Source organism: Pelodiscus sinensis, unplaced genomic scaffold (assembly GCF_049634645.1).
Source record: "Pelodiscus sinensis isolate JC-2024 unplaced genomic scaffold, ASM4963464v1 ctg164, whole genome shotgun sequence".
Taxonomy (NCBI): Eukaryota; Metazoa; Chordata; order Testudines; family Trionychidae; genus Pelodiscus; species Pelodiscus sinensis.
Window position 1 is genome coordinate 111,529 of NW_027465863.1, and position 12,921 is coordinate 124,449.

At 62.4% G+C, this 12,921-nt stretch overlaps 1 protein-coding gene across 1 annotated transcript in view; it reads left to right on the plus strand.

Annotated features, from left to right (window-relative positions):
* Positions 1 to 2,267: 2,267 nt before the first annotated feature.
* Positions 2,268 to 12,921, plus strand: part of RARG (retinoic acid receptor gamma) — a 67,729-nt gene continuing 57,075 nt past the window's right edge. The window contains exon 1 of the mRNA XM_075915754.1: positions 2,268 to 2,466. Coding sequence (XP_075771869.1) covers positions 2,360 to 2,466 — 107 coding nt within the window. The 5' untranslated portion in view covers positions 2,268 to 2,359. The remainder of the gene's footprint in view (positions 2,467 to 12,921) is intronic.

Below are 12,921 nucleotides of genomic sequence, written 5' to 3' on the forward strand. Positions count from 1 at the left end.
GGGTGTTGGCACCTGACTCCGAGAGTGGCAGCCTGGCTGAATCCGCTCAGGGACCAGTCCAGGAGGAGCGTGAGCCATTCCCCAGGTTCTGCGTCGAGTCTGTCCGGGGCCCAAAGCAGCAGCGGTAACATCTCCAGCGTGTGCACATGGGCTCTGTTAACTCTGGGAGGCATTTGTCATTCGTACTGGATCTGTGTGCGCGATGTTAGCTCTGGGGGTGTCAGTCGTAGACTAGGGGTGCGTGGGTGGGGGTGTGTACGCTACGAGCTCTGTGTTGTGTGTATGTCAGTCATGTCTGATTGTGTGCAATGTTAGATCCGTGTGTATGTGTTAGATTGGGGTGTACAATATTAGATTGGGGTGTGCATGGGGTATTGGATCGGGGGGCGAGGGGACTTAATCTAGGAGTGTGTGTGTCAGTGTGAGGGGTGTGTGTGTGTCGTGATTAGTGTGAGGGGACTTCATGTGTGTGTCAGTCACATTCGCTTTCAGGGTGTGTGCGCAGAACTGGGGGGATGTTGGGTTTGGTGCCTGTGTGTGTGACTGGAAATGGTGTGTGTGTGTGTGTGTGTGTGTGTGTGTGTGTGTGTGTGTGTGTGTGTGTGTGTGTGTGTGTGTGTGTGTGAGAGAGAGAGGGGATTAGGTTGGGGGGTTAATATTGGATTGTGGAGGGATGTGTGTGTGTGCATCAGTTGTGAGGTCTGGTTTGTGTGTGAGGCACATTAGAGCTGGGGCTGTATGTCTGTGTGAGATATCGGATCGTGTGTGTGTGTGTGTGTCACACTGAATGAGGCCTGGGTGTGAGCGCCTGTGCACAAGCACCCCAGACAACGTCCCAGCCCTGGCCCGGTGGCACGGCTGGGTGGAGGACCCGTGCTGACAGCCGCTGCACCGGGAGCCGGGCGGCTGGCAGGGAGCACAGGAGGAGGAGGGGGAGCGCAGTGAAAATATTTTCCGTGTCTTTGCCTGAAGTCATTCTGTGGTTTCTGAAAAAATGTGCTGTATATTTTCAGGGCTGCGTCACATGACCGGCCGGGGTTATGAATAGCCGAGTATAATGATTTCTTAGTGAATGTTAGAAAAAAACACACACGCACAACCGAGGCGAAGGGAGAGACGGACCCACACGCGCCGGGGACGGACGGACGGCGCCAGACAGGAGTGAGAAAGTTTCCTCCGCTCCAGGTGAGACTCTCCTGCGTCCCCACGCTCCCCCGGCTCCCAGGTGCAGCTGGCTTAGGCGCTGGGGCTTGTGGCTGGGGGAGCCGGGGGCTGTGATTTGTGCCGTCCCTGTCCGTGCCGGGGCACGCGGGTTCTTTGGGACATCTGTGCCTGGCTTGGGGAGGCGTGGGCAGGACTCTGGTGGGGTGGGTACGCAGGGGAGGGAAGTGGGGTCCGTGGGCAGGGGGGTGCTTACGGTGGAGGGGAGTCTCGGGAGGGAGGCAGGGCAGATGCGTCTCACCCCAGGTGTGCTCAGGCAGGCTCTGCAGAATCTCGCAGCTGGTCTCTGCCATCACCCCCTCCGCTTGCCCTTCCCCCCCCAGCTCCGGTCTGTGGCTGTGGAATGCAGGCTCCTTGTAGCCCCCGCCTTGTACCAGCCCCCAGGGGCCGAAGGGGTGTGGGCAGGTTGTGCCCCGGCGGGGGGGTGTCACTCAGGGAAGGTCTGTGCTTCCGGGTTGGGGCAGGGGGCTGTGGCCAAGTGGGGGGGTATCCTTTACCATTCTCCGCTAGATTGGAGCTGGGGGGCAGGGAGGTGAAAGGGGCTTTTCCCTCCATCCTGCTTCGGAAAGGAGGGGGAAATTCGCTGGGTGCCTTTGAGGAGGGTCCCTCCTTATGCCCCCTCCCCCGGCCAATTCCCGCCAGCCCTCGGGGGCGTGCATGATGGGGTGGGCACCAGGGGGCACGGTGGCCGGAGCTGAGATGTTTGGGCCCGGGCGCTGGTTCCCTAGGTCGGCTGCGTGGGTGGCACATGGCTCCCATGGGGGGGGACAGGGCCCTGGGGCTAGATGGGGTTTGGGGAAGGCTCCTTTCTGCCTTCTCCTGGGGCACTGGGAATGTAGGGAGGGAGATGGGGGGCGCTCGCTGCGCAGGCCCAGAAGCGGCACAGAGGGGGCGCTGTGGAGATGGGCCTCCCCCTTACTGTCCCCCTCAGCGCGCTCACCCCACTCTCAGCCCCCCCTCCCTGGACTCACAGCTCAGTCGTGCTCCCCAGCCGGTCTGTCCGGCCACACCTCTGTCTGTCGGCTGTTGCCTGGGCCCTGTTCAGACGGGGTCTGCGCTGTGCTAGGCACTGTACGTGGGCTCTGCCTCGGCGTCCCTCTGCTCCCAGTGCCCAGCCGGCCTCCTGGCCCGGATCGAGATGCCCACCACGGAGCCGGTCTCCGGCGGCGGGGCCCAGCCAGGGATCGGTGCTGGGGGGCAGGGAGGTAGACCGGCTGGCGGTCTGGCCTGCGGGCCTCGGCAGAGGTGAGCTGCATGTAAAGACTCATTGTCCTTGGCTTCCCCTCAAGCGATGCCTTGCCAGGGTCCCAGGCCAAGCCCCTGCAGGTGGCTGAGCTGCAAGAGGGGCACGGCCGTGGGCGCAGCCAGCTGAGCGTGCCAGGCTGACTAGGGGAATTAGACACCCAGCTCCCATTAGCATTCGGTCCCCTTGTTGCATGGGAATCTCTCAGCTCCAGATGCCTCTGCTTCTCTAGGGCACAGAGAGCCCCTGGCCATGCTGCCCTCCAGCCTGAGGGCATTGGGTGCCCTCTGGGGAAGGAGGGCACCTGGCTCAGAGCCAGCGCTTGGCTTGGGGGTGGCTTTTGCGAAGAGGCAGCTGAGTCTGGGGTGTGCGCTCTTCCTGATGGGGGGCTGGAGGCAAGTGGGGCTTGGAGGGGGGCAGACGCCGGGGTCCCTGGGATTCTGCTAGCTGGTCCGCTCCTCACAGGGCTGGCATGATCCATGCCTGGCACTAGGCCCCTGGGATCCTTACTGGTGAGGGGAGGGGGGGCGGGCAGAGGTGTGGGGGTGTCAGGATGTCTGGGTTCTACCCCCCCTCTGGGAGGGGGTGTCGTCCCAGAGGTGAGGCTGGGAGGCACAGGGCCGTAACAAGGGTGGCACAAGTGGGCAGCTTGCCCTGGGCGCAGCATAATCGGGGCGCCAAGACACAATAAGTAAAAATAATAAGCTGCAAAAGTAAAGAGCGTGACGGGGGGAGGGGTTGCATCGTTCATATTTGCCTCGGGTACAAATTACAGCGCTGGGGAGGCAGGGCACCTGGGCTCTGCTCCAGCTCGGTCCATGATCCTGGGCCAAGGCCCTGCATGCCTCAGTTTCCACACCGGGACGCTGGCCCCTAGGGGAGGGCATGAGGCTCAATCCACCCATTTGCAAAGGTATTCTGGTGCCTGTGGATGATGGTCGGGGCTGGGGATGGGCAAGAAGAAAGTTCTAGCTCCAAATTGCACCCGCCCCCCAGCAGCGGCTCCCCCGTTCCAGTCCACCCCTGAGCTCTGACCTGTCGCTGGGGCTCCCAGGAGCTAGCGCTGCCCCAGAAGGGGCTGCCCCGAACGCTAGCCCCTGCCCCAGCCCTACCTGCGTCCTTGCTGGCCAGGGTCCGTTTACAGTCTTCCCTCCCCATCGGCTTCGGGAGCAGACCCTGGAGCCAAGTCCCCGCTGCAGCCTCTTCGCTGCTTGTGCCCCAGCGAGAAACACCCAGCACGACTCTCAGACCCCAGGCCCAGGCCCAGGGGCTGCCCCTACGGCTGAGCTGAGCAGTGTCCCAGAGAGCACTGGGCCCCTTTGGGTCTCTGCACCCCCCGCCCTCGAGAAGCAAGCGGCAGGTGTCTTCTCATCAGCTGGCCTGGACAAGGACACCTGGTGTCGCGGGGCATTCGGCTGCGGGGCTGGACGTAGAAGGTACCAACGTGCTCGAGGAAGCGGGCGCGGCAGTGTGGCTAGAACAGGGGGAACGGGACTCCTGGGTTCTCTCTCTCTCTCCAGCTCTGGGTGGGGAGCAGGTGCCAGTGGGTTAGATGGGGGGAGTGGGAGGCAGGATTTGTGGTTCTGTTCCCCGCTCTGGGAGTGGTTGGAGAGGGAGGGTCAGGCTCAGGACACCCACTGGGTAACCTTGAGTCAGTTGCCTTATTACTCTGTGCCTCAGTTTCCCCTCTGTAAAATGGGGGTGATTGCATGTACCCAGCTGGGAGAGCTCTCTGTAGGGGTGACACGTTGTTCTGACTGGGGGTGGCATGGGATGTGGCACCGATTACCTGAACCCCCCGCCTCTGGCTCACCATGTGAAATCCCTGCAGGCAGGGTGAGCTCCAGCCCTGGGGCAGTGTTCAGCTGATGCCGTACTTGGTCTCACCCCGGCCCGCTAGGCTCTGCCGTGCCCCGGCGTCCTGCCATCGACTGCCTTTGCGCCGAGGGGGGGGAGCCCAGCTCACCAACGTGGTATGTCCCAGGGCTTCGGGGGCTAGAATTGCACCGGGCAAGAAGATGCAGCCACTTCTGGGGTGGGACACGGCAGCCGTTTGACACTGCCGGCAGATTTGCGAGTGGGAATGAAGTGACTGAAATGGCACGGGAGACAGGATGGACTCACGGGGAACCGGGCCAGGGACCCAGGCAGAGCGGTGCAAGTTCCCAGGAAGGAGGCGTGGCTGCGAGCGTGAGTACACGTGCAAGCTCACCCTTGCCCTCTACTGGCTGAAATCACAGTGGACCCACCATGGGTCATAGGCTGCCTGCTGTTCAGGGCCGAGGGGGATTCCTCCTTTGCTCAGGTGGGAAGGCTGTGTCCTGTTGCTAGGAGGGTCCCACTGCACTGATCACAGCCCAGCTAGGCACGTGTGCTAGTGCTCAAGGTTGTGGGTTCTTGGTTCCACGGTGCCCACTGGGGGTGCGATGGGTTTGCATGCAGGGCGTTAGGGAAAGGCAGCTCCTGGGTGGGCTCTGAGTCCCCCCCCCCCCCCCCCCCCGGATGCCCAGGGTCTCTCGCTGCAGCTGGCACGTGAGCAGGCAGATCAGCCTGGCTCCGAGGGCAGTCTGAGGTGCTGGCACTAGGGACCGTGCCAGGGCAGCATGGGCATCAGTTTTCCAGCAGCTGAACTCCTGCCTCAGGCCCTGAATATGCACGGCACCATCTCACTAGCCTGCCCTTGAAGGGCGCATGGCCCCCTGCTGAGCAAAGGTACCAGCAGAAGTGTGGCCTAGTGGGTAGAACGCTGCACTAGCACACAGGGGATCCTGTCCCTGCCCTGCCCTCTCATCTGTCAGGACTGGGAGGCTCCCTCAGGGCAGGGACAATCTCTGACCCTGTGTCTGGCACAAGGGGACCCTGCTCTGGGGTAGGGCCAGGGAGCAGTTGGTGCTGTGGCTCCTCGCAGTGGCTGGCAGGTTTCGAGTGGCATCCAAGGATGCAGAACACCCTCTGAGTTGGGGGGGGAGTCACCTCTTCACTACTCCTTTCCCAGGTCTCCTCATGGCACCCGCGTGCCCCACAATCCCCCTCTCCCGGCTGGCAGGGTGTGTCCCCTTCTACAGCAAGGCACAGAGAGGCTAAGTGACATGACCAAGGACATGCAGGAGCATGTGGTAGAGCAGGGCTTGAACCCAGGGCTGTTAAGAGCCAGGCTGGGGGGGTCTCAGCACGGAGCCATCCCTGCCAGCTGGGGCTTGCTCCCTGGGCTGCGGTTGGCCTGCGCGACGGGGAAGAGGGTTCAGTTCAGTGACACCCAGGTGTGAATGGAGACCTACCCACTTCTGTTTGCCTCCTCCCAGCCTTCAGAGAGCCCCTGGGGCACCGAGGCCCACAGCTGGGTGTGACCCCGTGCTGCTCTTCCCTGCCCCTGGGCAGACCTGCTGCCCTCGCTCCCCCCTGCCAGCCAGGACCGTCTCCTCTACCCGCACGCCAGGCGCTGCCCCACGAGAGCCACTTCCTGCCCTGGGGACCCCGCAGAGCCACGCAAGGGGGAGGAGCTCACCCCAGGCCACCGGCAGAGCTGGAACTAGACCCCAGGAAGGGCCGGTGCCCTCATTGCTAGCTTGTCACCGCTCAGTGGGTGCCCACAGAGAGGGGCGCTGGCCTAGCAGCCAGGAGACCTGGGTTCTATTCCTGACCTGGGAGAGCCCCCCTTTTCCTTGCTCCATGCCTCAGTTTCCCTGCCTGTCACCCTGGGATAATGACACCCCAGGGGATGAGCCTGTTTCTCCCCTCGCCAGGTGTTCTCATTTGTGGAAGGCGGCTGCCCACGCCCAGGGAGCTGCTGCCCCGTTCCCACGCCAGCTCACAGCTCCCACCCCGCCCAGCGTGCAGGCTCCAGCCAGGCCTCGCCATCCCTGCCCCCAGGCCCACTGCAGGACGTGGTGTGGGCATGCGGGGGGGGGGGAATCCAAGCGAGCCCCCACCCCACCCCTGCACGATGGTGGCTCTGCAGGAGCATGGGACTGGCAACAGAGAGGCTGGGCCCAGCAAGGGGGCAGACCCCTTCCCCCTTGGTTCTGTTTTTAGCTCAGAGGGGGGGCAGGGGTGGGGGGTTCTTTTCCCAACTCTGCTCTGATTTGCTGTGGGAGCTGCTGCCTTTGTGGCTGCCTCAGTTTCCTGGCACTGAGCCCTTCCCAGGAGGGCTGTGAGGCCCGTAATGGACCGGCAGTGCTTGGAGAGACCAGGGCAGGGAGACGCCGTGAGCTCAGGGTGCCCTGGTGCTTGGAGACTGCCTGGGTCCCACGCCCAGAGCCCTGCCCTGCTCCCAGCGCCAAGGGGAGTGCCCTGGTACCGGCGCCAGGGGGCGAGGGACATGTCTCCTGCCTGCCACTGCAGCTCCCTGGGCACTGGCTGAGTCGCACCAGAAACTGGCACTGAGGGCAACAGGCCAGGAGCTGCCGAGGTCGGGCAGGGGCCTCGCCTGGTGCCTGGTGCTGGCTCCGTCCCCCGGCCAGTGAGCAGCCGCGGCCACCCTGGATGCTAAGCCCAGGCTTGTGTCTCCAGGATCTGCCTGCCAGGGCGCTAGCGTCTTCCTGCCCCCGCCTCCTGCCAGGGTGCTATTGCCTTAGTGGCTCCCAGCCCCCGCCAGGGCGCTATCGCCTCCCCTGCCTCCTGCCCCCTGCCCCCGCCTGCAGGAACAAGCCTGTTCCAGCCCCTGCCCACCCCCGGGCTGCCGGAGGAGCCAGATGTCGGTGGAAGTTCCTCCCGGGCTGGGGGAGGGGGCGTGCGCAGCCGCCCGGCTGGCTGGGAGACAGGCCCTGGCTTGCTAGCCGGGCTGGGTTTTTAAGGAGCTAATTCGGTCATGGAAAGAGGCTTGGATGGAAATACCTTCCCCAGCCGTGCGCGGAGGCTGTAAATGGGGCTTTGTTCCGCGGCTGGGCTGGGAGGCCCCTCAGCACAGGCGCAGGGAGAAACACGCCAAGGCCAAACCCAGCCCCTGCTCCTCAAGCCCCCCGTGGGCAGACGGACCCCAGCCCCTCCCCAGGAGGCCGTGCTCACCAGGCGCCCTCCGCCCCCCATTGGTCGGTCCCCCTTGGCTATTAGCCAGGGCGGCGTCCCCAGCCTCCGTCTCTCCGGAGGTGGGTGACGGGCGGGTTCCCTGTTTCTGTTGCCTCCCTCTGGGGCACCTGGCGCTGGGCTGGATGGACCGTTGGCCTGACCGTCTGGCCGCTCCTAGGTTACGTTCTTCTGCCTCCATGGAGCTGGGCAGCAGCAAGCGCTGGGGGTCCGGCTCGGGGCTGTTTGGAGCTCGAGGTCACGGCAGTGTTGTCTAGTGGCAAGAGCACTGGGTTGGGACTCAGCAGATCTGGGCTCGTTCCCTGCCCCTCTGTCTAGGCAGGTGCTGAGCTGGCGGGGGCAGGGACCGGGTCTCGCTCTGCACAACAGGCCCTGAGCTCTGAGATGCGCCTCCAGTCGGAGCCCCTCTCCGTCCCCGGCTGGCTCCAGGTGCTGAGCTGGTTCTGGCTGCTTGGCGTGGGCCCAGGCTTCTGTGCAAATGCTGAGGGGAGCGTCTCCCGTCCGAGGGGCTCCCGGGTGTGTCTGACCTGCTCCATGGGGAGAATTCTCCCGGTTCTCCAGATGGACAAAGTGGCGATGGGAATGTGGCCTAGTGGTGAGAGCAGAAGAGTAGGCTCTGCATGGCATGGGGAAGGGAGTGTTCTCTTGTGGCTGGAGAGTGGGGGGACTGGGACATCTGGATCCTGTGCTTGGGGAGGGTGCTGTGGTTGGAGAAGGGCCATCCAGAAAGCAGGACTGGGAGCTAGTCCCAGCTTTGCTACTGACTCACTCTGTGGCCTTGGCTAAATCACCTAGTCTCTCTCTGACTCAGTTTCCCCACCACGGATGACTGTCATCCTGAGGGCTGTGGGATTTAGGCTACATGCTGCTTTGGTACCTTTTTAATTACAGCCATTTAGGAATCAGTGTAGTGACTGCGCCTGTCCATTTGTGTGGAGGCAGGTCGAAGCCTCTTTGTCTGCTCTAACTGGGTCCATACTGGGCCGGGTCTCACCCGTGTAGCTGTCCTGGTGTGGCTATGCTGGTCCCCACACGGTCACGCTCTGAGGCCCTCCTTACCTCCGGGGGCAGTGAACCTTTGTGGGGCAGCTCCTGGATGTGGGTCAGGCCTCTGGCCTTGTGCGTTTGCCATGTGCACTGTGTTGTGGATTCATGAGGGCCCTCTCTGCTGAGCCAGGCTGGCCCTGCCACGCCAGCCCCCGACTCAGGGCCTGCGTCCGCCGTGCAGAGCAACTCGCTTGCAGCTCTGGGCCATGGGGACGGTGCTGGCGGGGGGGACTTGGCCTGCTGCGGGGACGGGCAGGAAAAGAACAGCCCCTGCTGCCTGCCCAAGCAGGATCAGGGCCAGAGCTCTGGCCTGGGGTTAGGGTTGCCAGATGGTTTCAGAAAAAATATGCAACAACACGACGCCAGGAAAAAGTTTGTTGAGGGGGAAAAAACCCACCATGGCCCCTTTAAAAACCATGTGGTGAGGCTTTTTGGCCCTAACAGGCAGCTGGCGGCCACCCGCCATCTTGCCTCCCTGCGCCGGGCCAGACAGCTTCCCTGCGGAACCCCGTAAACACTACGGGGTTGCCAGGCTGCCTCCGTATTGAGCCCGACAGTCTGGAATTTTCACCTCCTGGCCGGGGAAAAATCAGAAAGTACCGTGCGCACATTTTAGGTGTCCGGTATTTTCTGAGTATCCGAGGGGTAGCCGTGTTAGTCTGAATCCGCAAAAGCGACGAGGAGTCCTGTGGCACCTCATAGATGTACGTGCACCTGACGAAGTGGGGCTTTGCCCACGAAAGCTCATGCTCCTACACTGCAGTTAGTCTAGAAGGTGCCACAGGACTCCCCGTCGGTATTTTCTGAATTTTTTTAGTGGACAGGAGGCGAAAATCCCGGACTGTGCGGGTCAATACCAGACACCTGGCAACCCTAGCTGGGGTGTTACTGAGCCATGTCGGCCAGGCGCAGCCCACGCCACCCTCTGTCCCCTGGGGAGTCCGACCGAGCCCCAGAGTGCGGGCGCTGGCTGCTGCCTTCTCGGCCTGGCTTTCCCGGCAGCCCTGCCCGCGGAGGGTACAAGCCCCGCAGCCGCTCAGGGCCCCGCCCCCAGAGCGGGCCGGGTTGGGGCTGGGCTGCTGGCCCTAAGCTGGGGGCCGGGCGTGTGGCGGGTGCAGCCGGGATCCCGGGCGGGGGGGGGTGCGGCTGTGGCTGTGCTCAGGAATGTGGTGCTGCCAGTCGGGGAGGAACCTGCCTGCACCCAGGTGCTTGGCCCAGGAAACTCCACGGGGCTGGTCTGTTTTTGTTGCCTAAGCCTGTGGGTTTGGTTCCCACCGGGGACTGGCGAGCGGGTTCTGGCTCCGCCCCCGCCGTGCTCAGCCCCGGCCGAGGGAGCCGGCCTGGCGTGGCTGCTGCAGGTACGGAAAAAAGTTACAGCCCCCCCAGACAGAATGCAACATCCACATGGGCACCCCCTACACACACCCCCACAGCGAACACACACCCTACATCACCCCCAGCAAACACCCCCCTACACACACACACACACACAGCTACACACACACACACACACAGCTACACACACACCCTACATCACCCCCAGCAAACACCCCCTCCCTACACACACACACACACACAGCGAACACACACACACTACATCACCCCCAGCAAACACCCCCCTACACACACACACACACACAGCGAACACACACACACACACACACACAGCTCCACACACACACTACATCACCCCCAGCAAACACCCCCCCTACACACACACCCCCACAGCGAACACACACACACTACATCACCCCAGCGAACACACACACACTACATCACCCCCAGCAAACACCCCCCTCCCTACACACACCCCCACAGCGAACACACACAACATCACCCCCAGCAAACACCCCCTCCCTACACACACACACACACAGCGAACACACACACACACTACATCACCCCCAGCAAACACCCCCCTCCCTACACACACCCCCACAGCGAACACACAACATCACCCCCAGCAAACACCCCCTCCCTACACACCCCCACAGCGAACACACACACACACTACATCACCCCAGCAAACACCCCCTCCCTACACACACACACACACACACAGCGAACACACACACACTACATCACCCCAGCAAACACCCCCTCCCTACACACACACACACACACACAGCGAACACACACACACACACAGCGAACACACACACACTACATCACCCCCAGCAAACACCCCCCTCCCTACACCACCCCCAGCAAACACCCCCCTCCCTACACACACACAGCGAACACACACGCACACTACATCACCCCAGCAAACACCCCCTCCCTACACACACCCCCACAGCTCCACACACACACTACATCACCCCCAGCAAACACCCCCCTCCCTACACATACATACACACACACACACCCCCCCACAGCGAACACATGCGCACACTACATCACCCCCAGCAAACACCCCCTCCCTACACACACCCCCACAGCGAACACACACACACACTACATCACCCCCAGCAAACACCCCCCTCCCTACACACACCCCCACAGCGAACACACACACACACTACATCACCCCCAGCAAACACCCCCCTCCCTACACACACACTCACATACTCACACACCCACACCGAACACATACTCAGATCCACACAGACACACTACATCATCCCCAGCAAACACACACAAGTCCAAGAGACCCACACCATATGCACACCCACCTTTCCCAGCACACACACACATCACACACACTAACCCCAACCTCAACACAGACTCATCAGCAAACACGCCACACAGATCAACACACATGCACACACCAACCCCACAGCCACACACAGTGACACATCCACACACACACAGCCAACTTCAACACACCCTCACCAACTTACCCAGAGACACCCCCCACCTCCTGCCCCAATCGCTAGACAGCCGTCCTTCCAGAATCAGGGCCTGAACTCACAAGTCCAGGATGCCAGTCCCACATCTCCTCTCTAATGCCCACCTCTCCCTTACAGAGACCTTTCCCCACGGCTCACACCTGCTCTGCCCCCAGCCTGCTTCCCCGGCCACCCACACCCCCGTGACAGTCTCAGTCTTGTCTCTCAGGCCGGGAACGGTTTGTCGGGAAGATCTGTGTTTATTTTCCCACCTTCAAGTAGCTTTTTTAAAAAACAAAAAACACCAACCCACAAACCCAAAGGAGGCCCAGCTCAGTGGATTCCAGCCAGCCTCCCCCCCTGCAAGCTGGAACGGCTCGCAAACCCTAGAGGGGAAATATTTTTGGAGGATGCCGTGGCAAGGGGGTTAGGCTGGAATGTGCCGTGCTCCACCTCCACCACAGCGCTGCCAGCGTCCTGATGGGGAGGGTGCGGCGCGGGCAAATGTGGGTCATGGGCACATCGCAATAACTGGCAGCAATCCTGTGGGGATAACAGGCCCAGGAGCTGACCTAGAGCAGAGAGGAAGGACGGGCACCAGCCCAAGGCCTGGCTTCAGAGTATTTGGGCACCACTGAGGATCTGCGTCATCGCTGCTCTGAGCCTCAGTTTCCCCCTCTGTAAAATGGGGAGAACAGCCCTGCTAGGCCCTGCCTTATGCAGGGCTTGGAAGGAGAAATCCTTTGAAGTCTGAGGTATTTGGACACCATAGTATGGAGTGGGGGGTCCTAGACAGACTAAAACCCAAGATGATCCACATGGCCTGGTGGCTGGGGCCCTAGATTAGGCTGCGGAGACAGGGGTTCTGGTCCTGGCCCTGCCGGTTTCTGTGCATGGCTTCCCAATCGCCATAGGGTCTCTGGGTGCCAGTGGACTGGCTCTGCCCTGTCCCTGCTGGAGAGTGGCTGTGTCCAGCCGCAGTGGGAAACACATCAGCCTCCATGTACAGCTGACCCCATCTGTGTCTGTTAGCTGGTGCGAGTGACCTGACCCCCAGCCCCCTTGAGCCCCACTGCTCCAGGCCGTGTTGGTCCCTTGCCCCCCTGGGCTGCCCCCACCTGTTCACACAACACTGGGCGCTGCTTAGAACCAGCTGCTCCGGCGACACGGCCCTCCAAGGGCTCGGACCCCCTGCCCCGCGTGCTGGGTGGGACCCTGAGTTCAGGGCTGTTCCTGGGCCACCACGGAGCCCTCCCGGACCCATCTGGCCCGTCCAAAGTTCCGCTAGATGCCCAGAGGAGGTTGCTGGCCAGAAAGGGGAAGAGCGCCATGGCTCTGCGCTCTTGTGCCCAGCTCCTGCAAGGTGCCTCTTTCCCAGAGCTGCTGCTGGGGAGCTGGCCGGGGTCCTCACCCTGGCTCCGTGCTTGTGCAGAGGGTGCTGGCCCTGTCCCCCAGGCTGCACTATGCTCAGGTGCGGGCTGGTTTCCACGCCGGGCTCTGGGCTGGAGCGCAGCTTCTGGCTGGGGATGTTTGCGTCCGATCCCTTGGGAGCGCGGA